We start from the raw sequence: 27,967 nt of genomic DNA, 5'->3' as shown, positions 1-27,967 counted from the left end.
AGGACTGTGAGCCATCGAAGCATCAGAAATAGAAATCCTCAGATGACCAATATCTGGAAAAAATATATATCAGAGTGAAATCTACAGAAATTGAGTACAATTCACTCAACCGTGGTACTCGAGTCCAGTTCTGAGGACCCTTCTCTGTTACTTATACATCATTTCCTCTGTTTTTTTAGAAGAAAATATTGGACTCTTTACTCCTGTGCTGACGAGCTATTACCACAGAGTGACAGCAGACACAGAGAGGCGGCTGCATCGAAGGAGATCATTTCAAAAAAGGAATTATTTTATCAGCAATCTGACAAAAAAAGAAGAAAAAAAAACCCAAGAAGAAGAAGAGCAACAACAATACTCAATGTTTGATTGTAGCAACCAGTTTGCATCCAGCTGAAGGTGACAAAGGACTTAATTTCTTATCAATCATTTTTGGAGAAGCTGCAACCTGACAACGACTGAATGCAATTTTTACTACATGAAAAAACAGTGCGATGACATTTCTGTTATTATTTAGATGTAAAGATCAACTGATACGATTCGGTAACCGTTTTTTTACGTTAAAGATGCGACTACGTGGACCTCTGTATCGATATAAAATGACCATTTACGGGTCGATGGCCCGATTAGTTCGTTATGTATCAGTTGACGGAAGCTTTGCTGCTAATTCTGCAGAGCGTCTCTTTACGCAACACACGTAAAGGGTTAAAGTTTAACGTGAGATTCTAGTGAGAGTAACGTTAGTGTATCCGAGGGAAAAACAACAACAACAACAACGTGTCCGACAACTCCGACACTGTTTACAATGCACCAGCTAATCTGAAATCTAAAGTTTGGAAGAGATTTGGATTTTATGAGAAGGAGGGACATTTGGACAAAAGTCTGGCCGTATGTAAGGTCTGTTGAACAGCTATTAAGTACAGCAGTAGCACAGCAAATCTGAAAACTCTGAAAACTGTGGATGCTAACGTCAGTAACGTTACAGCTAGCACAAGCAAGAACACACAAGACAACAACACGGATATTAAAGAGTTTCCAGCCGCAACTCGGCGAGGTCCAAAGTCATCACGGCATCTATAGCCTGTTTTATTGTGAAGGACTGACGACCTCACAGTTAATTCATAATGGAAAATGAATGTCTACATCAGACTGCATCGTATCGAATCGCACCATATCGTTCCGTATCTAAAATGTATCGTCCCTGAATCGTATCGTTGGCCATGTTTCTAGATGCGTATCGAATCATCTTATGAGGGAGAGATGCACAACCCTACTTCAGATATTAAATGTTCGCACTGATCCCTGACTTCTCACTGGGTGCTGGGTGTGTCCATCACCAGATGACTGCTCTGTGCAGACTGTGTGGTTTCAGTCTGAGAGGCTGCAGCCACACAGCAGCGATCAGGCGTGCTGAGTGATGGAGGCATTTGAGAGAAGCGGGCCTGTCAACAGGTTCAACGCCGAGGTTACGATGACCTCTCATAACGCTCTCCTGACGCGTCCCCGTCTCCACGTCGGAGCCACTCACGGCTTGTTTTTCAGCAAAGAAAAACACCATATATGGTATTTAAAGGCAAAGTATTTAACCTTTAAGAAGTTCACGCTGACATTTGAACACAGACAACAATAGATTCCCGGGGAGCGATCGCAAAGCCGAGCTAATGTGAAGTGAGATGTCGTGTCGAGACTTAAAATCAGCCGTGACCTCGACCTCGCTCGGTAGCCGGTCTGCTGTGAAACCGCACACTGGAAAAACAGAGGGAGGTGAAGAAATAGCGAGCTGACTGACCGATGGGAAGGATGGGAGGAAATTAGAGGAGTGATGGGGAGAACAAATAGGGGTGAGGAGGAGCGGGAGAAAGAGAGGAAGGAAATAAAAGGCTGGAATTTAAGGGAGTAAAGTCTACGAGGAGAAATGTGGCCGAAGAACAAAGAAACACAAACAGGAAGATGGAGCGAGATGGAGAGAAGGAGGAGTGAAGGAGTTTACAAGGTTGAGTGCATCTCTTGCTCCACTTCTCATCACTCCTTCTGGGTTGAAACAATAGCCTCCAAATATAGCGCTGTAAAACACACGACAGCAAACAAAGACAACAAAAGGCGACTGTATGAAAACAGCCTCCTGCAGGTCGCGTCCTGCGCTGGAAGACAGGGAGGTCTGATCTGAACAATGTGCCTGATAGAAGCTTATCAACAACAATGCATACGCTGTGATAAAAGCTCAGAAACGCATGTAAACACCTCAAATGTAAAGGTGTAACTGCCCCTCTTTATCTGATGCTTTCTTATCACAGGTAGGTAACACAGCCCGGTGCCAGGTACCACATATGGGGAGCTTTACTCCCCCCGTTCAGACCCAAACTCGTGTTTTCGTGTCAGCTTTGAAGTCAGGATGTGCCGACACTGGAAGAACAGCCAGTTCTAGTAGATAATGGTAGAGTTAAAACCCAGATAAACATATTGTGGTGCACAGTTGAAGCAGATGCTTGGAGTTCGGTTCATAAACCTCTTTAGGAGCCGTGCTTAAAGAGATATACTCTGAAAACTGTGGATGCTAACGTCAGTAACGTTACAGCTAGCACAAGCAAGAACACACAAGACAACAACACGGATATTAAAGAGTTTCCAGCCGCAACTCGGCGAGGTCCAAAGTCATCACGGCATCTATAGCCTGTTTTATTGTGAAGGACTGACGACCTCACAGTTAATTCATAATGGAAAATGAATGTCTACATCAGACTGCATCGTATCGAATCGCACCATATCGTTCCGTATCTAAAATGTATCGTCCCTGAATCGTATCGTTGGCCATGTTTCTAGATGCGTATCGAATCATCTTATGAGGGAGAGATGCACAACCCTACTTCAGATATTAAATGTTCGCACTGATCCCTGACTTCTCACTGGGTGCTGGGTGTGTCCATCACCAGATGACTGCTCTGTGCAGACTGTGTGGTTTCAGTCTGAGAGGCTGCAGCCACACAGCAGCGATCAGGCGTGCTGAGTGATGGAGGCATTTGAGAGAAGCGGGCCTGTCAACAGGTTCAACGCCGAGGTTACGATGACCTCTCATAACGCTCTCCTGACGCGTCCCCGTCTCCACGTCGGAGCCACTCACGGCTTGTTTTTCAGCAAAGAAAAACACCATATATGGTATTTAAAGGCAAAGTATTTAACCTTTAAGAAGTTCACGCTGACATTTGAACACAGACAACAATAGATTCCCGGGGAGCGATCGCAAAGCCGAGCTAATGTGAAGTGAGATGTCGTGTCGAGACTTAAAATCAGCCGTGACCTCGACCTCGCTCGGTAGCCGGTCTGCTGTGAAACCGCACACTGGAAAAACAGAGGGAGGTGAAGAAATAGCGAGCTGACTGACCGATGGGAAGGATGGGAGGAAATTAGAGGAGTGATGGGGAGAACAAATAGGGGTGAGGAGGAGCGGGAGAAAGAGAGGAAGGAAATAAAAGGCTGGAATTTAAGGGAGTAAAGTCTACGAGGAGAAATGTGGCCGAAGAACAAAGAAACACAAACAGGAAGATGGAGCGAGATGGAGAGAAGGAGGAGTGAAGGAGTTTACAAGGTTGAGTGCATCTCTTGCTCCACTTCTCATCACTCCTTCTGGGTTGAAACAATAGCCTCCAAATATAGCGCTGTAAAACACACGACAGCAAACAAAGACAACAAAAGGCGACTGTATGAAAACAGCCTCCTGCAGGTCGCGTCCTGCGCTGGAAGACAGGGAGGTCTGATCTGAACAATGTGCCTGATAGAAGCTTATCAACAACAATGCATACGCTGTGATAAAAGCTCAGAAACGCATGTAAACACCTCAAATGTAAAGGTGTAACTGCCCCTCTTTATCTGATGCTTTCTTATCACAGGTAGGTAACACAGCCCGGTGCCAGGTACCACATATGGGGAGCTTTACTCCCCCCGTTCAGACCCAAACTCGTGTTTTCGTGTCAGCTTTGAAGTCAGGATGTGCCGACACTGGAAGAACAGCCAGTTCTAGTAGATAATGGTAGAGTTAAAACCCAGATAAACATATTGTGGTGCACAGTTGAAGCAGATGCTTGGAGTTCGGTTCATAAACCTCTTTAGGAGCCGTGCTTAAAGAGATATTCCAGTGTAAGTTTAATCCATGGTCTAAATCACCGTGAAACTGTGTTAGACTCCCTCTCGAGAGATCAAGTTAGCAGACCGCTAATTTACGGAGTTTTATCAACCTCAGAAACGACCGCACGACAACAATACACTGCAGTAAATGGATCCAAATATAAACCGCCACCAAAAAGCCACAAATAATGCTCAGAACAGCACCAAACTTCAGCAACAGTACAAATAGGGTCTCAGCACATAGTCCGGGGCATCTAACCTCCGCTAGCTTAGCTGGATTTCTATTGTGAAGCTAAAAACAGATTTCAACTCTCCTCCATCAGCTTCCGGGTCGGAGAAGTCCCGACGCAACGATTATCGAGTGCGGTTAGAAATGCTCAATTCTGTTCTTTTCCCTGTCCACTCTCGATAATAACTGTTATAAACTGGCAGGTAAGACACATATGAACTTTGATTGCTTTTCCATGGAGTCATAATCATACATTTTCATCCATGAGCCGCGGAACTCTACTGCACTCGGTAATCGACTCGTCGGGACTTCCCGTCAACAGGAAGCTGCTGCAGAAGAGTGGTAAATTTAGTCAGCTTTTCAGTAGAAATCCAGCTAAGCTAGCGGAGGTTAGATGCCCCGGACTATGTGCTGAGACCCTATTTGTACTGTTGCTGAAGTTTGGTGCTGTTCTGAGCATTATTTGTGGCTTTTTGGTGGCGGTTTATATTTGGATCCATTTACTGCAGTGTATTGTTGTCGTGCGGTCGTTTCTGAGGTTGATAAAACTCCGTAAATTAGCGGTCTGCTAACTTGATCTCTGGAGAAGGAGTCTAACACAGTTTCACGGTGATTTAGACCATGGATTAAACTTACACCGGGATATCCCTTTAAATTAGCGCAACCCACCTCTGTCGAATCCTCAAGGATACGTTTAATTTCACATCGTGGGGGAGGAGCGGCTGTCAAATGTACGTAAGCGTGTTCACATGTTAACAAAATGCGGCTGCTAACAGCGTGGGAGTAAAAGTTTCCATTCGAACTTTGGCTCCACACGATTACGTGCATTAATCTACATACCATGTCTTCTGCCTGCTGCTGCTGCGTACGCTGGCACTAATGCTCCAAACCATTACGGCTCTATCGAGTACATTTCCACATGTGGACGGGACGAGATCGGGGTCAGACTGCAAGCGCTGCCGTTAACAGACGAGCCACTCGGCCTCCTGAGCGCCTCGTGAGAGCTTCAGGGGTCGTTCCAGTCCTGTAGCTTCGTCAGTCTTTATTTAGGTTATAAGATTTTACTGCAGAGCTGCAATGAATCATTAATTGTATTTTGGTATAATACTTGTGTAAGTTTTCTTCTTTCCCTGCAGATGTTTACAGATGTCGTTCTCTGTCTCCTCCTTTGTTTTCATCGCTACACGTCATTGGTCGGCAGTGACAATACATAAAAACAATACACAAATCTTGATTTCTTCTGTATCTGTAGATGTAGGAGATGAATGTGAAGTCCAGCTGCTCGTATAAAAGCAGCACAGTAACAGTAGTCTCTTAGTATTTGCTGTCACGACGTGCTGTTGTTTCACCAGGAGAGCAGGAGGTGGACACAATGATGGATGGATGGAGGTGAAATGTGTGAAAAAGACATTAGTCACGCAGAGGTATTCACAGGAGCCTCTCTTCTTCCTCCTCCTCTTCCTCCTCCTCCTCCTCCTCCTCCTCCTCCTCGCTCCTGGCCGGGGGAATGTGTCCGTCCAGCTGTATGGCTTTCTCATCAGGGGCCCGATAGCTTCCTCGCTTTCCAAACATCTACTTCTTTCTCTTTTCTCATTCTGTTGCTCTTTCTGTCGTCCCACTTTCACTCCACTCTCTCTCTCTCCCTTTTTACGTTCCTGTTTTTTCTCCCTCCGTATTTATTTCTTCCTCTCTCCAGCAGATTGAAATCTCATTCCCCTGACCTCTCACCACTCCCCTGCTACCCCTCTCTCTCTCTCTCTCTCCTCCTTACCCTTAACCCCTTGCCTCCCCTCTCTACCTCCTCCCGTCCTCTCTCTTTCTCCCTGTCAGTGCTCGTTTCCTCTCCCTCTCCTTTATTTCCCTCTCTTACTCCCCGCTCTCTCTTTTCTCTTTCATCACTCTCATTCACACCGTCCTCTCCGTTCGATGCCGTATCTCGCTCTTTTTTCCCTCCCGTGTGTGATTTACTGGTCTCCTTCCCCCCGTTTCTTCCCCAGAGGATCACAGGAGCAGGACCTCTGCCTGAACCTCTCAACTTTCGACAGTTAACCTCTCCTACATCTCTCCCTGATGAAGGGAACACACACCAGCAGCCTCCTCCTCCTCCTCCTCCTCCTCCTCCTCGGCCCATGACCGACGTGAAGTCTTTTTAAATCTGTCTCCAGGGGTGAAACTGAAGCGAGCAAAAAAACTATTCTCCTCTTTCACGAGACACAAACTGTGTGTGTGTGCGTCATTCTTTAACAAATACGTGCCGCTAAAAGGAAGAAAACTCCTGCAAATATTGTAGTTAAGTTACGTTAATGACCGTCTGTGTGTCTTTGTGCATCTCTGAGTCTAAACCTCCGTCTTTGTGCATCTGCAAAAAGAAAACTGAAGGTCTGTTTAGTCCATTTTGGGCCTTACGGTGCTCCCTCACCTTCAACTGGCTCCGCACGACAATCTAAAGCACCTTGAAGATTGTTTGTCCGACTCAAAACCTCCCTCTCCATCGCTCCCACGGAGCTGCACATCCTCCGCGAGGACGGAGCCTGAAGGCCAAATAACGCGGAGCAGGAATCAGATCATACAGTCTGTTCTCTGACCGGTTACTCCCAAAACAACTGCAAGTACATGGCTGAAGTCCCGTTAATGGAGCGGTTCGACATTTTTGGGATAAATCACATCAGTCTGTTCGATATGAAGCTGGAGCCTGAAGACAGTTAGCTTGGCTTTGCAAAAAAAAGATTTAGAACAGGGAGGGAAACCAGGTCGCCAGGATCAGTGCCGGGCTCTGAAGCCAATTTGACTTCGTGTTGTAAATTGTGTAGCTGCGAACGAGACGGAATGAATCGTATCTAATCAGGACGATAACATTTGGAAAGTCTGCACGAGCAGACCGATCCACCGCGACACGAAGCAGTGTTCGGAGAGCGAGCGGCGACGGTCACACCCACAGAGCAGCGTGGAAACTTCTGAAAACATTAAAACTCAAATCACAACAAAAAAAGGCCCTGAATAAAATCTGAGAGTCGGGAAAGGCTGAGTCATCGAATGCAGTCGTGACTGAGCTTGAACTATCTTCTCAGAACTGTTTTCTTTCAATCAATCGAATGAAAAATGAGTCAGACTCAACTGAATCCTGATTTATTTGGTAATTAGTATCACGGATGACTAGTTTATGACTCAGAGTGGGATTCATTCAGCTCACGTCTCACAGTTTCAGAATCTCCGGACCCGACTCGTGTGTCAGCGTCCAGCTCATTCTAGCCTCAGCAGATCCGGTTCACCGTGGTCCAGTGTGGCTCGGTTCTCTCAGATTTGTCCCGTCGATATCGCTCAACTGCAGCGGGACTCATTTTTTCTTGCTTTAACCTACAAATACAACTCGCAAAGCTTTTTTGCATTTTCCCACGCTAACATTAGCAGATATAACGCAGTCGAGTGTGTTTTCTTTGGTTCTCTGCTCGACATACTTCTTTGAATTTTCAAAGATCGCTGCCAACTTCTATCTGAGCACAGTCACAGTGTTGTTTGTTCCAATCAGAGTCACAGATGCCTTCCACAGATGTTTCCACCGGTGAAAAAAAAAAGGTGACAAAGAAGGATTTGCAGGAGAAACAAGAACACAACCGAGGTTTCATGAAAGCAGCCGCGGCATCTGAACGTTCGTCTAGGTGCTGAAAAATTACCTGCTTTTTAGTATTTCTTCTGCGTTGCATATTTTGGCGCCGTGTGACAGACGGGATTACTCTCTGTGCTTTGGATGGAGAGCCGGGTTTTAATGCCCTCGACGTTCCACCGGTCTTAAGAGTCAGATGGGTCTGCAGAGTCCAACACAACGTTGTTGTTGGCAGAGAAGCGAGACTGCAGCGAGAGGGGAGAGCCGAGGAATGCTTTTGATGGAGTGCACTTAACAGCAGGACTCAGCGTTGATGTACTGCGCAAGGTAGAGGTGTGTGTGTGTGTGTGTGTGTACAGTATGTGTGTGTGTGTGTGTGCATGCTGAGCCATGGGTCCACAAGAGGTCATCATTATTATCGGATCAGATATAAAAGTAACATTTACCTCTTTCTTTCTCTCCTGTAATTTCAACTAAGCTCACAGTTTATCCTTTCGCAATCAGCTTCATTGAGAGTGTGTGTGTGTGTGTGTGTGTGTGTGTGTGTGCGTGCATGTGTGTGTGTGTGTGCTCTGCTCAAATTACCTCCGTTAGCCGTAAGTCCGTTGTTTACGCAGCGCTTTTCGGTGAAACCCTGTAAATCCTCCCCCGATGTTGTTTCTGTATCTGACTTTTTCTTTATAAGCACGGATCCTGTTATCATATCAATGCTCTGTAAATTGATTATGACCAGTTGGATTGCTGGTTGTGTAACACAAACGTTCTGCTTTTTTTTTTTACAGACTGAACTAGAGTTTTTCCTTTTGTCCTGGAGCTACAACACGCAGACTGACGGGTGAACATTAACTTGTCTTCTACACACTTTCTCGTTTCCACCCCAACAACAGGTCAACTGCTGCTTGTTGCTCCGTCCTGACAGCTAACAGCGAGCCCGAGGCCGGGGGAGGACGCACCGACGTCGCTCGAGGGGCTACATGACACACACTCAAAACCAAAGGCTTACACTTGTCTCACACACACATTCAGAGGAAGAAAAACACACAGCGGCCAGAGAAAAGTGTGAGGAATCTGCTGAGTGGCTGTTTCTGCCACCTGAGAGCACACACACACATAAAGGTGTAAAAACCACCTGTGATCCTTTTCTCATTTGTTTGTATCAGATGTTTTATTGCCTGATAATAATCTAACCTTTTCCTCGAAGTGCGATTTCTTCTTGCTCTCACGTTTTCCCTCCTTTTTTCTCCGTCTTCGCTCTTTCTCTCCCCGCTCCTTTCACTGAAGCGTTTTCTAATTAATGGTTATTCTGTTCCACCTTTCTTCTCTGCTGGCTGCTGCACCTGTTTGCTTTTCACGGGAGAACAAAGTTCCCACAATCAGGTGAAAGTAAAAGAACAAACGCGGCTATTTAGGAAGTAAAACCCACCAAACAAGTTGCTTTAGGCTCAACGATTTCCTCCGAACCTCATTTAGAAAACTTCACACATTTAAAGAAACTGGCCACGACACGAAAGCGCAGAAATTATATTAAATTGCCATATAGTCGTGCACTTCCTTCCAAAAACAAAGACCAGTGTTTGAGTTTCATGTTAATGTTCTGAAGCCAGCGGGGTAAGGTGCAAAATCTACCACAGGCGGCTTCCTGTCGGGCTTAAACTTGGCACGAGTCGTAAATCTGTTCGGTCTGAAACGCTGGACTAAAGAAAAAAAACACACAGTATGAATTATGTTTCATGACACAGCGCTTCTCAAATGTATACAGAAGATTTATGAAAACGATTAATTTAACTAACAGAGGGGAAAAAGGAAACGGTGCAATTACGGGAACAATTCACTACTCGGAAAATCTCGCCGTGCGTTTATGCAACTGTGGGAAACAAAATGTCGAGACTCGTTGCTACCTTTGTGTGATTTATTGCTAACGTGTGGCTAATTATAAAAGAACAATTTCATATTTATTACTGAATGTTCTGGTCTGAAGTCGGCCTCATTACTCATGACTGAAACCTCTTATGAGAAAAGAGAATAAAATGCCTTTTTTTTGGTTTAGTGATGCGTAAATTCAGTCTTTTTAAACATGACATATTGATCAAAGAATCCTTATTGGATACTAACCCGACATGACAACAAAATCATATTGTGTTTTTATTATTTTTTAGCCATTTCATTGCTTTATTGGACAGGACAGCTTAGAGAGACGACAGAATCCACATCGAATTGTACTCATTCATTGATACCAGCCACTCAAATACGTCAGATCTTTTTCAGATCAATGCATCATTCTGAAATTAACAAAAAGGTTCATCCTCTCCTGGATCCGTGCCTTTATCCAGAACGGCACCAAAGGTTATTGGGATATATTCTGGGACAAGTTCAGTAGCTTTGTCGCAATCTTGCTGACAAACCAGGGAATGATGCTGAAGTGAGAACGTGAGTTGTATGTGAGCGTCCCTTCTTTTATAACAAATGTTGTGGCTCGTTTTATTCACAAATCGAGCTCCTGCAATTTGAGTATCACACTCTAAAGTCCCAGAATAAACACTGCAGCAGCTTCATCTCCTACAGGTGAGACGGAGGATACAGAACACGGGAAAACTCGGCTTTTGAGGAAAAACCAAGACAGAGAACATAAAGTTCTGCAAACCATCAGGAACCTGAGGGCAGCTTGAACCAGGAACATTCTTCTGAAGCTTATAAACGGCTTTACAGAAACCACATCATGCACAGTGTGCACATGTGTGAGTGTGGGTGCTTTCTGTAAATGCAGATTAAGGAAAGTGAGGAAAGTACAGCGAGGGAAAAGAGAGACAGCAGGAAAGAGACACACTTAAGTGAGGCGACGGAGTCAGGAAGGGATAGAGACGCCCGACTTAATCCACACAAACAACCACCTGCTCACATCACAGGATTTACAGGTAAACTGCAGACTGGACAAGAAGCTGACATTCTAATGACTACCTTGGATAAAATAACGTAACAGAATGTACTTTGCTTTCTGTAATCTCGTATCACGTTTTAGACAAAAAGACTGACAGAGTCAAAGACGTCCTCAACGGTCCATCAACGCCCTGCAGGCAGGAACTGTTAAAACCTGTCTGCTGTGACGACACAGTGACTCTGTGAGATCTGTTTGTACACTATTATTTATACACCGGATGTTACACACAGAAATAAAGACAGCACTGCTTGATTACTTCACTTTAAGCAGAGAAGGAATCATTCCTGCAGGCTGTTATGTGACTCTGGTGAGATAATAAATCATTTTGGGAAAGATGTGAGCATCCAGGTGAAATTGGACGATCTCCTTCAGTAAAGGGAGAAAGAAAGTCGAGGAAAGAAAAGTGGAAATACGAAGAGTAAGCAAGCTAGCTGGGGCTGAAAGTAGGTCGAAGGCGATAAGTACTATTCCAGCTAAGTGTGTTTATATGTGCATCATTCATGGCTGGTGATGGATGGAGGCTGAGGACTGAGTTTCACAGACGCTCCGATCCAGAGCCAGTTACCGACGAGGATGACCGTACACTGAGCGTACCTTTATCGTGAATCACCGACGTTTAAACATTAAATATTTCTCCGAAAATATGGACTCGGTAAGAAAAGTCTAGAAGCTTCACAAGATAAACGAGCAGCTACAGAATCAAGACGTCTGCAAGTTTCAGACAGCTGCATTAAAGAAGAAGTAAAATATCACAGGTCGACCGATTGTTATAAATCAAGGTGAGTATTCAGTGTTTTCAGGCTGTTAATTATTACACATTGCCAATCAGGCATTTCTATCTATTTCTATTTCTATCTAACAGAAAAATCACAGATACTAATAATGTGGAAATAACCCGACTGAAAACAGAAAAGATATAAAAAACAACTATTCCTTGTCATGTATGAGCCTTAAACTATAAAACAAACAGAGCTGCAGCTTTTCAATAGTTGTTTGGTTCCTATTATGACTGAAAATGGTGAAAATACACCTCAAGAGCAGCTTCAGACGGGAGAGTGGCTGCAGCTAAATTGCTGATTAAACCGTCTACTTCTGTGTTAATTAATCAATCAGTTTGTTCGGTCTTTCAAATTCTGCCCACAAGCTTTTCCTGTCTTAGAGAGTAAATCAAATATCCACATTTAAGCAGCTGGAATCAGAGGACGGTCAGTAACTACTAATCGATGGATCAATTATTCATTTGACCTTTTTTAAAATGTATTTTTACACGTGGGGTAAATTCGGACTTGTGAACAGCTTCACCTTCACCAGTCACGTCTAAACAAAACGCTCGTTAGGCTGCAGAAGTCTCTCCCAAAAAAAGTCCAGCAGCGGCAGGTGTCGCGGTCGTATGTGAGGAATCCGAGGTCGGGTCGATTTACTTATTCTGTCCCTGTCAGCTTACAGTCTGAGCAGCGGACGCGACTGAGCAGCGACACTCTGAACCAAAGAACGGTCAAACACTTCACGGTCGACAACGACGGTCACAAACAAGAGCGGTCGTCGTAAATACATCGGCTGGATGTGTGTGTGTGTGTGTCTGCAGAGTCGCCTCGTGCCTCCAGATAAGGCAAGAAAGAGTCGGAGCGAGATAAGAAATAGTTAACACTCTGAAGTGTGTGTGTGTGTGTGTGTGTGTGTGTGTGTGTGTGTGTGTGTGTGTGTGTGTGTGTGAGTGAGTGAGTGAGTGAGTGAGTGAGTGAGTGAGTGTGTGTGTGTGTGTGTGTGTGTGTGTGTGTGTGTGTGTGTGTGTGGAGTAAACCGGTGTCCTCGACCTGACTTTTATCAGCATTTTGGAGGCAGACACTGTTACTCATTAACAGCAGTGATAACACACACCCACACACACACAAGCACACACCCACACAAGCACACACACACACACATATATACACACACACACACACAGTACCACCACCTGCTATAGTCCACTTTAGTGATAAAGAGGTGAATATTTGTTGTAAAGGAGACTTTCATATTGACACAACACACATAAAGAAGGAGACGGAGTAATATGGCGACACACACACACACACACACACACACACACACACACACGCACACACACACACACACAGGTTTTGTAAACACCTCAGCAGGTGGATCCGGCTGGTTAAATAATAGATTAGATATAACATGATTGTATTCCAGTAGGTGACCCTGAAGCCACAATAACAGACCGTGGCTGCAGCTAATGATCATTTCATTATCGGTCAATCTGCAGATTACATTCACAATCAATCGACTGATTATCTAATCTATGAAATGTGGAGAAAAAATGTGAAAAATCACAATTTTGCACAGTGTGAAGTCTTCTATCTCTCCTCAGCTTTGATTTCTGCTCCTTCTGACTCTGTTTTCCTTCGTTTATGACGTAGAAACAGAGGTTTAACTCGTCCTTTCTGCGTATTACATCTCTATCAACAGTGTCAAGCACATTTATGTCTCAGCACGGAGCTAACAAAGAGCTTCACAGGTAGAAAAAAATAAAAACTAAACTAAACTAAAATAATTTAAACACGAGAGAGAAGAAGTGAATTAAGAACTTGACTCCAAAACGACAAAACAGAAATTTCTTCATTCTGCATTTCCTCCACCTTCTCCACCTGTGTGTTTTCTGGTTCACTGGGTGGAGAGTCAGAAATTCCAAGCATGCACATAACACACACACACACACACACACACACACACACACACACACACACACACACACACACACACACACACACACACACTCGTGCCCCCCTCCCACATTCCACACCAATCCTCAGCCGTGACTAAGTCCATTTGTTCAGCTCAGGTCACTGTCTCATCTCAGCCTGCCGTGTGTGTGAGAGAGATGGGATAAGGTGTGTGTGTGTGTGTGTGTGTGTGTGTGTGTGTGTGTGTCTGTGTGTGTGTGTTCAACCTGTATCTCAATTGTTCTGATCACAATGCTGACTGACATCTAAATATCTTCTAAAGTCTTAAAAGCAGTGAAAACTGAAGAATGACAAGCAGAAACAGTCAGATGATGAAAATGAAACTAAAATTAATTTTTTCCAGCCAACATGAGATTTGAACCTGCAGACGGGCATCATGAACGGACCAGTGAACAACATGGAGTCTGTTTCTTTTAATGTCACCTGACAGAAAGTACAGGTAGGTGAGTGAGAGCCTTCACAGAAGCCCAGTTGAGGAAAATAAACCACAACTCTTCTGTTAAATCTTTTCATGGCACAGACAGAAAAGTTCAGTGTATGAACAGAGTTTCTGCAGGTTTGAACACGTCAAATTTAAGACTTTTTAAGACCATTTTGAACTAAATTTAGGACGAAAAAGTAAAGAAAAGTGTGGTCCCAGAATCACTTTCAAAAATAACAAACTTTTTACATCCAAATCCGTTGCCAAAATGTTTAGCAACAGTGTTCAAAATCCAAAGCACCTCCGCTTTCAACGTCGGAGTTGAGCTGAAGATGGTGATGGAGAAGATTTTAAAGTTTACATGCTCAGTTTTCACTTCACCTTTAGCAAAGCTGAAAGTATGTTGTGGAGCATTTCAGACCAAACGCTGCATAACGCTGAAAATAAAGTTTTGTTTGTCTTACTAATGTCTGAAGGCGAACATGCTGCTGTCACAGAGGTTCAGGACCTGATAATCACTCAGTTTTGGGTAATGGTGCCTGATTTTTGGCCGCTTGAGAGAGCAGCAAAAAATAAATGTTCTCACTTTTGCAATTTTCTTTGATTTGTTGACGTTGGCGAGCTACAGAACTTGTTTAAAGTGCCTCATTTCAACACGAACAATTGTCGAACAATGCCCAGTTCAGATTAAAAAGAAAATAAAGTCGGCTAAATTCAGGCTGTGATTCACCAGAGAAGAAGAATATCCACTTGTAGAAAAAGTCCTTTTACAGAGTTAAAGTTGAACTGTGTGTTCTGGTACTGGAGCTGTGCAGTGACTCACGGGTTGAGCCTGAACAGAGCCTGGACAGTGTTGACTGATACGAGACACTCACTGTCAAACACACACACACACACACACACACACACACACACACACACACACACACGCAACCAACAGGCAATTCCACCTGAATTCAATCAGTCATCGTGTCACTTGTATCTGTCAGTGTGGACTAATCTCTCCGTCTGCCTCTCTCATGTTTTCTCCATGTCTTGTTCTTGTCTCTGTAAAGACGTGTGTGTGTGTCATATTTACAGGGGAGAACACGCAGAACCACCTCCTCCATCACGCTCCTCTCCAGGCTGCAGCTACCAAGCGCTGGAAAAAAGATCCAACATGTCGATCCAATAAAACCTGAGCGGCAACGTAAAAATTTATCAACAGAAGACGTAGAAATTCAGCACACGGGTGTTTAAAACGACTCCTGTTAATTAAATTTGATCAAACTCAACGTGCTGATGAGGTTTTAACAGTTGTTAATTATCCCGCCTGGACAGGTGACAACAAACCCATCAGGAGATTAAGTGAGATGTTGAACAGGAACAGTGTGTTCACGCCCACACAGCTCAGGTCTGATCGGGGGGATTAAGTGAAAACACCTGTGCAGGTGAGCGCTGGATGTGTAGGGACAAGTGAGAGTACACAATAAGCTGAGCAGAACCTTTTCAGGCCCGTTTACGCTCCCTCCCCTCACAGCCCACACACCTCACTGAGTTCTTCACGTTGGCATGGATGCAAAGCGATACGGCCACTAGAGGGCGCCGCTCAGAGTCCGACTGGTCTCCAACCGACCTCCATTTTTCCCTCCCGCCATCCAAAGTGTTTAATACCCGTCATATCTTCCCCCAGAAGCTTGGCCTGCTGGTACTGTTCTGCTGGTCCATATCCATAAGTTTTAAGTTCTGACAAAAAGAATCTGTACGCAAATCTAATGTTGAGCATAAATGAGCCTTTAAAAGAGTTTTATTGGTACATTATTACATGCTACCATACATTTTCCTTCCTGATATGAATCTGATACTTGAGTACTGATCCGATAGCAGTGCATCGAACAACCCATGTGCTATTCATTGTTTTAAGAACTGTATACTGCTAACCCTGTATGGATCTGGTGTGCAAACGCTGCTTAGAAGTAGCAAAAATCCAGTTTCTAATAAATAAATCACGTGTAATTGGATCAGTACAAAGAATTTTGCACTCGCAACACAGATTCCAGCATTTTAGCCAAAAACTGTTTGAGCATTTGTAGGTGGAACTATTTCAACTACTGTTCACTGACTATAAACCACAGAACCCGGTCGACTCTCTGAGAACTGCAATGTCACAAAACTAAAAACATGCCCTTTACTGTCTACATGCAGACAGTGTAAACCGACCTTTAAATCTTATATTTAACTCATTAAATACATCAGCGTAAACCTCCACCTCGCCTGCTGATGTGGGAGCTTTCCGCTCCACCACCTCCTCCACCTCGCCGCCTCCTCTAAAGCTCTGACAACACAACAGTTAAATCCCAGAAAGCGGCCCGTAAGTACCTTTGTTAATTACGTGTAGAAGAATAGGCCCGTTGTGTCCCCGTGTGATAACGGTGCCAGCACAACAGAGGGATTACCTCGGGGATAATACGTACGCTGGGCTGACCGGTGCGATGGAGGTCCGTGTAGTGGGAAATAATTAACACAGCTAACTAGTCTGCAGGCCTTTCAGCCAGACGTCAGCGCCGTGCGGTTGCTGGCGGGGGATTAACGTCCCGGGTTGTTTCAATGTGGCTGTAACCAACTTCTGGAGATACTCTGTTTTGTTTTCTCCTTTTTTTTTTTTTTTACAGATTGTGTCAATGTTTTGCCTGTTGCTTTGGGGGGAAAAAAAAAAATGCAAGAAATCCCCGTCATGCCATTCTCTGCAGCTTCACAAATTATTCACAACAACCAACACGGGACGAGCTGTCTACTTTGGCTGCACGCGAAAAGTCCAGAAATACTTGTTCCGCATTGTGTCGTAACACACTCAGACCAAGGTTATGAACTCTTAGCTTCTTTGTCTGCGAGCGGAGAGTTCGAGCTCAGTGTAGCTCCGTGTCACATTTTTGTGGCGAGTCGATTTGATTTAAATAACCAAAACTCACATAAATGTGTTTCAAAAGGGTTCACGATCTGTAAAGTGTATAAACCTCTCTGTCCTCAGATTCAGATTCAGATTCAGAACTCTTGAAAACATTTTTGAAAGGAAGAGGCATGAAAAGGCCGAGGACGTGTCCAACATCCAGAAAGGAAGGACATACAACACAAACTAATAATTGATTTTAAAGTCAGGTTCTTTAGATTTAAGGCCACTTTCACATCTGCATTACAAAGGCAGAAGCTTTGGATACGTATATTGTATCAAAACTATCTAACCTACAAGTCCGTTACTCAGAAATTTCACTCAGATTTAACAAGTTTAAGGTCAAGCTAAAGCTAAATCCATAAATTAGACAGACTGGTATTTTTCACCAGAAGTCAGACGGCAGAATCGCCTCAGAAACCGACTTTGTTCTGACTTTGTTCTGACTTTGTGGGACTAGTTTCATCTGGAACGACTTAGCTCACATAGAAGCAGCTACTGCCGTCACTTTTAGAGATAAAGCTGACAAAGTTAGTTAGATTTACTGGATATTTTAACTTATTTCGTATTTATATTAAGCCTGTTTTCAGCTTTAGAGTTCCAGCTAAGAGAAAAATGAATAATCGTGTCGACACAACCAGAGTTTGGCTCAGGAAACTGAATTTTTATGTCACATAAACTAACTTGATATAAAGTTTATATGACCAGAACTTTGTAAGGCAGCCCAGCAGGGTTTGAACTTCTCTTGCTCATTCTCTTTAGTCAACTACTTCTTGTGTGCACAAATGTCTGCAACACTTTCTGTCGTGCTCTGCGATCACAAAGATTGCATCTCGTCTCTTTGCGACGTCCGGCTCGTCACTGCACGTTATTCGTTTTGATGTTCGGGACAAAACTTAAAGCCTCTGATGTGGTCGAGCAACGCGTCAGAAGAAACTAGTTCGTTTCCAGCAAAAACACGATGGTGTGCTTCAACAACGGCTGACAAATCTGATCTCAAAACAAACATGGATGCAAACGTTGGACATTTTGACTCGTGAGATGATAAAGCGCTGTGCTGGGCCTCACAGTCAGTCACCAGTGTATATGCCCCCTCTGGAGTCCCCTTCTTACTGAACCCACCCCCACATCTCTCACACTCCTCTCACATTCCCTCTGCAGTATGGATTCCACATCGACAGCTGGCACCGCGGAAAAAAAGACGAGTGTCCCCCCTCATGTGCGGTGGTTTTCAGCTTTGTGACATGTTTTTTTTTTTTGTGTTTTTCTTCAGTTTTTGGTTGGTCTGGGTTGGAACTCACGCCACAACAATCGCAAACCACCCAAGAACTGTTTCTACTGACATTTGTGGTGCGTGAATAAGATTTCCTGCAGCTGCGACGGAACGAGAAAACAACATAATGAGCCCGCTGATCCATGAGAAACCTATACTTTTAGAATATGCTGCTATATCCAGATATGAATACCTGATCTGTGTCTACGAGTTTGGTTTCCTCGCAGTAACAACGCTTTAATTGACACGACTGAGAGCCCGACAGAACAATATGTCAAGGCTAGAAGCTACAACAGCTTAGAAAAACTATTTCCTAAAGCCGCCGGCTTTAACATCCTGCCCCTGATCGGCCTCCTTTTCCTGGGGTCAAAGGTCGTCTGTACGCCTCATAAACATCCAGCAGGGAGCGAGTGTGTCCGACCGTCCATAACATGTCAATCACATCTGAGTCTGAGAGGTCGCAACGGAGGTATTTTTGGTTTGGAGGGTGGACTTGTGTTTCTGTCCTTCTGTCTATCACACACACACACACACACACACACACACACACACACACACACAGCTGCCCTGAGCGCTGCATAGCCAATCTGACAGGCTGAAGCCGAAAGAAAACAAGGGTCTGTGTCTCCTGTCCCAGCGATCACCTTTCAACGTCTCATTTGTAACGCCATCAGGAATAACAGCTGGAGACTGTGTGTGTGTGTGTTTGTGTGTGTGTGTGTGTGTGTGTGTGTGGTGGTGGTGGGGGGGTTTACAGGGGTTGGAATGGGGTTCTGACTGAAGGGTAGACAAGAGAGAGAGAGAAACCAGCAGACAAAGAAAGTGGCAGAGGAATTAAAATGTCAGAGAACGAGATAGAAAGTGACGGAGAGAGCGGGCGGATCAGAGGGAGGACGAGGCCGATGCAGAGTGCAGATAATTACGTGAGTGACACTTCAACAGACCTCCCCGTGGAAGGATTTTACTACTTTGTTTCACCTTTGAAAGAAAATAGTTCCTGATGGCTGCAGAGTCTATCGATTACGCAGATTGTCCCAGACTTTCCTTTGGCTGGCCGCCCAGGTTTGAGACATTTTAGCATTTTATATAAAGTTGTTTTTTTGTGTCCGACAGAGAAAACAACACCAGTGATCAACCAGGGGGACAGTGTACTCTTACTCTCACAGAGAGACTCTCCCTGTTATATAACGGAATCGCGGGTGATAAAATCCAAAACGTGAGGTCTGGTTTTTTTTTGGCGACTGCTGATGAACAAAGCAGATAAAAATGCTGAGAGAGAGAAAACAGAAACTGGCGAGGGAGGCCAGGGTGTGTGCATCGATGTGGACGGTTAAAGGGATATTCCGGTGTAAATTTAATCCATGGTCTAACACAACGTGAAACTGTGTTAGACTCCCTCTCGAGAGATCAAGTTAGCAGACCGCTAATTTACGGAGTTTTATCAACCTCAGAAACGACCGCACGACAACAATACACAGCAGTAAATGGATCCAAATATAAACCGCCACCAAAAAGCCACAAATAATGCTCAGAACAGCACCAAACTTCAGCAACAGTACAAATAGGGTCTCAGCACATAGTCCGGGGCATCTAACCTCCGCTAGCTTAGCTAGATTTCTACTGTGAAGCTAAAACCGATTTCAACTCTCCTCCATCAGCTTCCGGGTCGGGGAAGTCCCGACGCGACGATTACCGAGTGCGGTTAGAAATGCTCAATTCCGTTCTTTTCCCTGTCCGCTCTCGATAATAACTGTTATAAACTGGCAGGTAAGACACATATGAACTTTGATTGCTTTTCCATGGAGTCATGATCATACATTTTCATCCATGAGCCGCGGAACTCTACTGCACTCGGTAATCGACTCGTCGGGACTTCCCGTCAACAGGAAGCTGCTGCAGAAGAGTGGTAAATTTAGTCGGCTTTTCAGTAGAAATCCAGCTAAGCTAGCGGAGGTTAGATGCCCCGGACTATGTGCTGAGACCCTATTTGTACTGTTGCTGAAGTTTGGTGCTGTTCTGAGCATTATTTGTGGCTTTTTGGTGGCGGTTTATATTTGGATCCATTTACTGCCGTGTATTGTTGTCGTGCGGTCGTTTCTGAGGTTGATAAAACTCCGTAAATTAGCGGTCTGCCAACTTGATCTCTCGAGAGGGAGTCTAACACAGTTTCACGGTGATTTAGATCATGGATTAAACCTACACCGGAATATCCCTTTAAAGCAGCAATACGTACGCAACTTCTCAAATCTGAAGAATTTATAAGACAGTTGATGTTTGAGTCTCTCAGGTCGTCACTTTGCGCCCAAAGTTCATTTTCAAATTTCAACTTTTTTGCATCAGGGTTCTACAGTTTGCATAATATAAGTCATTATCTTCCTAGTCATTATACTGAATGTCCTAATTAATGTGTGGTAATCACGTCTCTGACAAGCTCGTCAATGAGTTTATTGAGCTGAGACAGATTGAGAGACAGAGAGCAGATAAAGGAGTGAAAGCAGAGTGAGTGTTGTCCTGTGGGGCTCCTGGTGTGTTATTACAGTCTCCTCTGGTGCTGGCATGTGTTTTCTCTGACCCTACCACACACACACACACACACACACACACACACACACACACACACACACACTCTCCCTGACCCCTCCCTGATCCACTGGCTGACCTTTGACCCGCAGTGCTGTAGCGCTGACCAAACATACCCCAACCCCGCTGAGACCACAATGCAGCACTGTGGCGCCACGACCCACACAATACTGCATTATGTAGACGAGCGAGACAGAGACGGAGACGCTGGGGACGACAGAGAGAGGAGCAACAAGAGAGAGAGACGGAGACTTCAAAATATGCAAAGATGTCTACAAACACAACGGCAGCGCCAGATGTCCGATCTGAGCGTAATCCAACGTGACTCTGTGCACGGCAAGACGAGGAAAAGAGTCGAAGAGACGAAACTCTGGAGCTGCAACGATTAGATTGTTAACTCATCAGCTGATCGAAAGAAAATGGGGTGCCGATACTTTTCTGCTTTTCGTTGTCATGTATGATCGTAAGAAAAAACAGTCTTTGGGTTTTCGGACGGTCTGTTTGACACAAGAAGTTTGACATGAGGGATTTTTCTGACCTTAAAGTTTCGTCAGCAGGGAAAAGGAAAAAATCCATGTCATTGTTCTGTCTCCACAAAACCTTCTTTGACTATCTAATCTTCTCCTGTTGCTTCCCTCTCTGCTGCCACCTCCTCCTCCTCCTCCTCCACAAACACACATCACCTCTTCACATCACCACGACAAAACCATCAACCCCCACAGAGAGCGTCCAGACAGCCCCATTACTACCCCACCATTAGCAAAGTCAAAGCAAACATTGACTTTATCTAAATGTGGGCTAATAGCCTTTAACATTAACAGGCCTTGTAAAACTCTGGGAAGGAGAACAGCGGTCGCTAAAGAGGAGTGTCGGGGGGGGAGGGAGGCTGCTCCTGAACGTCCCCCTGTTCAGCGATACGTTCATGTCATGTTTTATAATTATTACCAAGAAAAATACGAGCTGAAGATCCAACAGAGACATCTTACTCCGGGCTTTTATTAAAGTTCATCTCCGAGTATACAAATGTTTATTCTACTCTCCTGAAATCAAACTACAGGAAAAACAAAATAGATGAGTCCGTGTGACTTTTGATTGTTTCCTGGCAGCTCACAGCTCAGCAGGACAACATTTGGCCGGGACATTAAGGATTTAACAAGAGGAACTGAACGAGTCATTTGTGCCCTTTGAAGCTCCCCTCTGTCTGTTAATCACCGTGTAATTAACAAACACACACAACTCAAATCAGATTCCCTCAATCAGCATCTGCAACATCGATGGGCAGAAAAAAACGCTAATGTTGTTTCCTCGCTGGAGAAAACACACTCTGCTATAAGCTTAATAATCTATGGAGAGGGGTGAAGTTTTCAACCATCTGTGGCGGTCCGGAGATCAAGCTCCTCCCCCCCCGCGAACCTGCGAGGCTGGCGGGCAGATGCCCGTTCACCAGCATCGGGCCGTATAACGGTTGTCGGCATGTCAAATGGTATTTACGACGGTTAACTGTGAGTCGGGACGCGCTGCATGCTTAAAAAACAGGAGCAGGGTTGGAGGAGATTTACTGATGTGAGACTATGAGTGTGTCTGTTTACAATGAGGGTAAAGTTGTGTGTTTGAAGCATCTGCCTGTGGTATGCAGCTGTTTACCCTGAGATGCTCTCCTCCTCCACCTCCTCCTCCTCCTCCCTTCTCATGGAGCAACAGGCGGACGGCGAACAGAGTGTGTTTTATCACGAAATGTAATAACGTAGTTAATCAGTGTGTGGGAACACAAACAGCAGGGAGTGAGGTTTAAATATTAATCCGAGTGGATTCATCAAAGATTAACTGCTTTTATTTATTGGTCATCTATGACTTAGTTTCAGGTGGTAACATGGCAACCAGGCGCAAACTCATAAATCTACATATTCAGTGAAAATACCTGTTATTCTTACTACTGACCGCTGCTTTCTCAGCCATGCTACTTCAACAGGGAGGTAAATAAAACAGCAGGAGGAGTTGTTCAGAGAAAACAAGACATTTTGGAAGCCTGGGTGGATATTTTTTAGGACTTTCTGATACTTTATAGATCAATTAATCGAGGAAGTAAGTGGCAGATTGAAGAGTTCCTGTGGAAGATAGTCGACTTCTCTAAACCAACGCTGGCTGCTAACTCCGTACTGAGAGGAGAACGTGCATAAAGTCACATCCTTCGTAGAAATCCAGCAGCGTTAAACTTTTCATTTGTCACATAAATTGTTGTATAGAGCGCCTTTAATCCTGAATTAATATCATCATTCTTTGCGGCCATAAATCAGAAGCTGTCTGCCTGAATTTATTACAAATATGCACAAATACAAGGTTTTAAATGAGTCATCTTCATGTTGTTGTCTCTAACTTTTTTTACTGAATCCATCGCTTGCACCTCCTCCTCCTCGTTCTCCTCCTCCTCCTCCTCCTCCTCGTCCTCCTCCTCCTGCAGTCCTTTATTTCTAACCCCACTTCACTCCTACGTATCACTGTTAGTGTTAGCATGCTAATTACATTCCTCAGTAATGAGTGAGTGGGACAGGAGTGTGTGAAGAGACTGCAGACTGTCTGTATGTGCTTACATGTGTTAAGTCATATTTATGGGCGGCGTCTTCGACTTGTATACATTCTCAGCATCTGTGTATGCGTCTGTTTACAGCCGGCGCTGTCTGTCTGCAGTCGTCTGCTCTCTGTTGACACGTGTGATTGTCTCTCTTTGGCAGCTTCGACGCAACGAAGATGCTCTTTTAATAAACTCGGTGCAACAGCGGATGAACCCGTCTCTTTTTTCCTCTCCCTCGCTCTGGATGATGGGTGGTCGACGCGGCGGAATCACACGGAAAACATTTAATTGTTTAGGCAGAACTGTGCGTCACGAAACAACGCACACAAACGCACATCCATCATCTTCTTTCAACATCACAGGTGTGACAAAACTAAAAACTTAATATCATCGTCCTCTCAGTCCTGCTCCGGTTGTTTGACCGTCTATCAGCTGACGTACATAAACACCATCTGACACACACGTGGCGCTACACATCACTTGCACAATTAATCTGTGCATGTGTGTGTATGCTGAGGCATGAAAAGCACATGAACCAATAAACAAACATTCAACACAAGTTTTTCCATTGAAGACAAAGTCTGAAAGGATTCTCATTTTGCTATTGGGGTGGAAAAAATTTAATACCCCGGCTCGTGTGCACGTCTTTAAACCAATCATCGTCTCGGGACGCCACGAGGGCACATGGAAAGAGGTGAGCCCCGGTATTAGAACGGCTAAAGACAAAAGATAACAGCTGCTAGCTTGTTTATGTTTGTGTCATTAGCGCTGGGTTATAGGACGGCCCAAAACAGTCCTGTGAGCCTTCAACTAATCTACCTCTGGAGAGCATCTTGTCCTTGGCATGAGAAACAAGGTGAGCAGGGACGTGCTGTTGTCTTGTTGTCATCGTGACGTCTTCATGCAACGAGCAGAAACTCCAGGAAGTCACCAAGCTAAGCTAACTGCCTCCAAGTCAAATGTCAAACTCCTCTGTCACCAGTGTACGGCTTATTTAAAGATGGACCTTTTCTCTTTTCATCGTTCACGTTTGAGCTGAACTCCGTCTACAGCTGCAGGTATCCCAGCCTGCCCCGGGCCGAACACCAGTCTTTGACCCCGGCGTTCAAGCTGGATGTTGTTCAGCTAACAGAGGAGAACGCTAATCTATCAGCTGCTCAGTCTCATGCTCAGCTACACACACACACACACACACACACACACACACACACACACACACAGACCCAGACACTGGTTCAAACAGCGTGGTTGTGTAAGCCTCTGGATTGCAGTTTATGCGACTCTACCGCGCTGCAATAAGGGCATAAAAGTTGCATCTTTATCTCTGTCTGTCTTTCTCTTGCTTCCCTTTTCTCTTTGTCTCTCTTCATCTGTATCTCCATCTCCTCATTTCTATTTACATGTTTGTTTACCACTAAAATGAATCATCTTGTTCTCTTCATTTCAATTCAGGCCTGTGTTTCCACCCAGCACTCATTTCTTTAATACAATAAGTCATACTGTACGTCTCAGGAAGCGTCGTGCAGTTATTAAGGTGCCGTTCGACACGACTTCCTGAATGTATTTACACAATAGCGCCCTTACATTTACTGTAACTGAAACCTTTTGTGTAAAGAGGGACTGCCCGAACCGACGAGGCCACAATAGAGTTAATGTTTTCAATTTCAAAATGTCACGATGTGTACGAGGATGTGTTGCGCTTCACTTGTATTGTTCATTGTTTACGCAGTTGCTCGGAGTAACCCACCTCTGACATGCATGTTTCTCTGGGATATCTCAGAAGTCACCGAGCAGCTAATAAAAAAATCCTCCTCTGCGTCATTTCTTCGTGTGCAGCCGACGAACGCTTACGAGTCTGCACAGAGAGGAAGCCTTTCTGTGACCACCTCTAATAAAGTGTTTATTAGAATTTTATGTTTAAAGACGTTTCCGTACTCATACATACAAATCCTGCGCCTGAACGGACACTTCTGGGGGTGAAGTGTGACATCATCTGTGACCCGCTTGACCCGAATCCTCCTGAAGGCCTCTGACAGTCGTGAAGCTTGTCCACCTTCAAGAACAATGTCTGACAAGGTTCCTTTAAGTTTAACACACATTTGTTTTAGCTATTCTGATAACCAAAAGCTCAATTTTTCTTCAGCTGCAGATGCTCGTGCTTCTCAGGTGCAAAGTAAAGTCCATGTTTCATTTAATTCTTCTGTTTTTATTAAAAAACGTAACACAACACGTGTGCAGGGAACGTTTTACAGACGGAGGGACAACGAGCTGTTCCTCAGTTCAGAAGCACAAATTCACTATAACATGGTACGAACCTCAGGCCACAGGACCGAAAGAAAAACAGCATCACACAGAGATGTCTTTCAGCTGCCTCTTCATACTCGGTTACACTCGCAATGACAGAACAAATCACAGAAACAACAATAATTACATCGCCTTAAAAGATGTGTGCGAGTTGGGCTCAGTCTGACCTGTCGTGCTGATACTGTACTCTAAACCGGGACAGAACATCTGTCTGGGAACTCGAGTCGAGTCTCATCACAAGATAAGGGAGAAGTTCAGCGTCTAATTGGTTCATAATGACATTCTGTCTCCTCTGTCTGTCCTCTTCATGCCCTCTCGCTCTCACACCCCTCCTGTAATCTGGTTCCTTCCCTTGTCTATTTTTCCCCTTTTCCCTCCTTCTCTCTCTTTCTTTTCTTTTCTCTCCCATCTCTCTCCACCTTCACCCCCTCCGTCTGTCTCTCTCTGCTGCCTGCTGCCCTGGCCTCATCGACAGACTGCAGGCGGTGAGGGGGAGGAGATGCTGTGGCATTGCACAGCAAACATCCCTAATAGGCTAATCTAATCTCATCTCTTTGCGGTCTATGGCCCTGTGTTTACTTTCGGCCCTGCGTCTGCACGCTGGCTCTGCCTCGCTTCGCTGAATGCAGCTTTGTTCCCGCTGGAAACTCATCATCAGTGTGATCTCTGCAACGGGCGCCAACCCCGCGACCGTCTGCCCATAAAGCCCGCAGGCTGGGGGTCGCTCTCCTCCGCGTGCAGCCTCCCTCTGCTATTGTTGTTTGTTTTTATTATATTTAGTCTCGTGGAGGGAAACGAGGTGGCGTGCTGAGCGCGGAGCGCACTGCTCTGTGTCTGACCCTGACCACCAACCTCCCGGTGGTGTTGCTCAAATTAGATTTTAAAGTTGAAATGCTAAATTTAAACGCCGCAGTCAACAAGGTAGCATCTTTCCAAAATATCCAAGTGGAAAACCAAACTAATGCAAACACCGTACAGAGACCTGATGGGAGCTGAACGACCAGTCAGAGTCAAAATGTTTCCCGACTGTCTGACGAGAAAAGCGCTGATTTAGGAGAGCTCACCCTGGAACAAGTGTCTCAATCAGACCGAATGTATAAATCTGAATGAGTCAATGAATTAAAACAAAGAGCACGTGATAGAAAAGTGAAAAAGATGGAGTAGGAGGAGGAGAGAGATCACAACACGGTGGTGAACTCCCAGCACAGACGACTTCTGCCTTGAATCTACCAGGCACAACCGGTGTTTCCCACACATAGACTTTACCTGGGCTGTCAAAGTATATTTGACAGCCCAAATTTTCATTTTTGACGCCATCCGTGATCGATTTACCTCGTGGACCGTGCCCGGGACAAGATTAAACCTCCTCAGCACTTTATTTTAAGGCCGACCTGAGCCGGTGTTATTATTTTATTGAGCATGAAGCAAAGTTCTGCAAAAAAACGCATGAAATGCAATTAAGGATTTAAAATTTGCTCCACCCCAAACAAAAGAGGCTCAGATTATTATTTCGTGACATATTTGTTAGTTTGACAGCAAGTCGCCTGAATGTCATCAGAGGAAACAACAAAAATCGATCATCCCTTCAGAACAAATCGTGCCACCGTGTTTCCTGCGGCGTAACGGTGAGAATGCAAAAACTCCACACCAGGTGAAGAAGACCGAGGACTGTCAGGTACTGACGTCACCTGCAGGGATCCGTCTCCCTGCAGGTGCTGATGACCGTCACTCACCTCTGGCAGCTGTGGACATCAGGACCATCTGCAGCAGCAGAGAGACGCAGAGAAGCTCCATTCTGGTCCGACTGGCAGGAAGACGATCGTTCGGCCTCTTCGAGCTGAAGGGAAATGAAACGCTGATTTGAAGGATGACTTAAGATGTTTAAAGGCACCTCCTCAAATCATTTAGATCACATCTCTGAGCATAAATCCTCAATTTGGAGTTATTACACCATCTGATGTGTGTCTCGCCAATCAAATCATAATTTACTTGCCAACTGCCTGAAAGTCTGGAAGTAAAAACTGCCTTGATCGAGATATTCCTTCATAAAATTTAAGAAAAATGTGTTCTTGATTTCTTTGCAGATGTTTTTCAACATCTGACCGAGCTAAAGTCTCTAAAAGGTGGACGTAACGTCCACCTTTTAGAGACTTTAGCTCAGTCAGGGTTGAAAAACATCTGCAGAGAAATACGTAAAGGTGAAAAAAAAATAGAACTCACTTCCAAAATCTCTTTAACATCTTTAAAAAGTCTTTGGCAGTCAGAACAAAAA

The 27,967-nt window shown here is 44.7% G+C and overlaps 1 protein-coding gene across 1 annotated transcript in view; it reads right to left on the bottom strand.

Annotated features, from left to right (window-relative positions):
• LOC115569299 (fibroblast growth factor receptor-like 1) overlaps positions 1–27,967 on the bottom strand; it is a 78,150-nt gene that overhangs the window by 48,925 nt on the left and 1,258 nt on the right. Inside the window, exon 2 of the mRNA XM_030397330.1 lies at positions 27,429–27,532. Within this exon, the coding sequence (XP_030253190.1) occupies positions 27,429–27,489 (61 nt within the window). The 5' untranslated portion in view covers positions 27,490–27,532. The remainder of the gene's footprint in view (positions 1–27,428; positions 27,533–27,967) is intronic.

This window comes from Sparus aurata, chromosome 18, assembly GCF_900880675.1.
Source record: "Sparus aurata chromosome 18, fSpaAur1.1, whole genome shotgun sequence".
NCBI classification, from domain to species: domain Eukaryota; kingdom Metazoa; phylum Chordata; class Actinopteri; order Spariformes; family Sparidae; genus Sparus; species Sparus aurata.
Note: the sequence above shows the minus strand (reverse complement) of the source record. Positions and strands in the feature narration are given on the sequence as shown.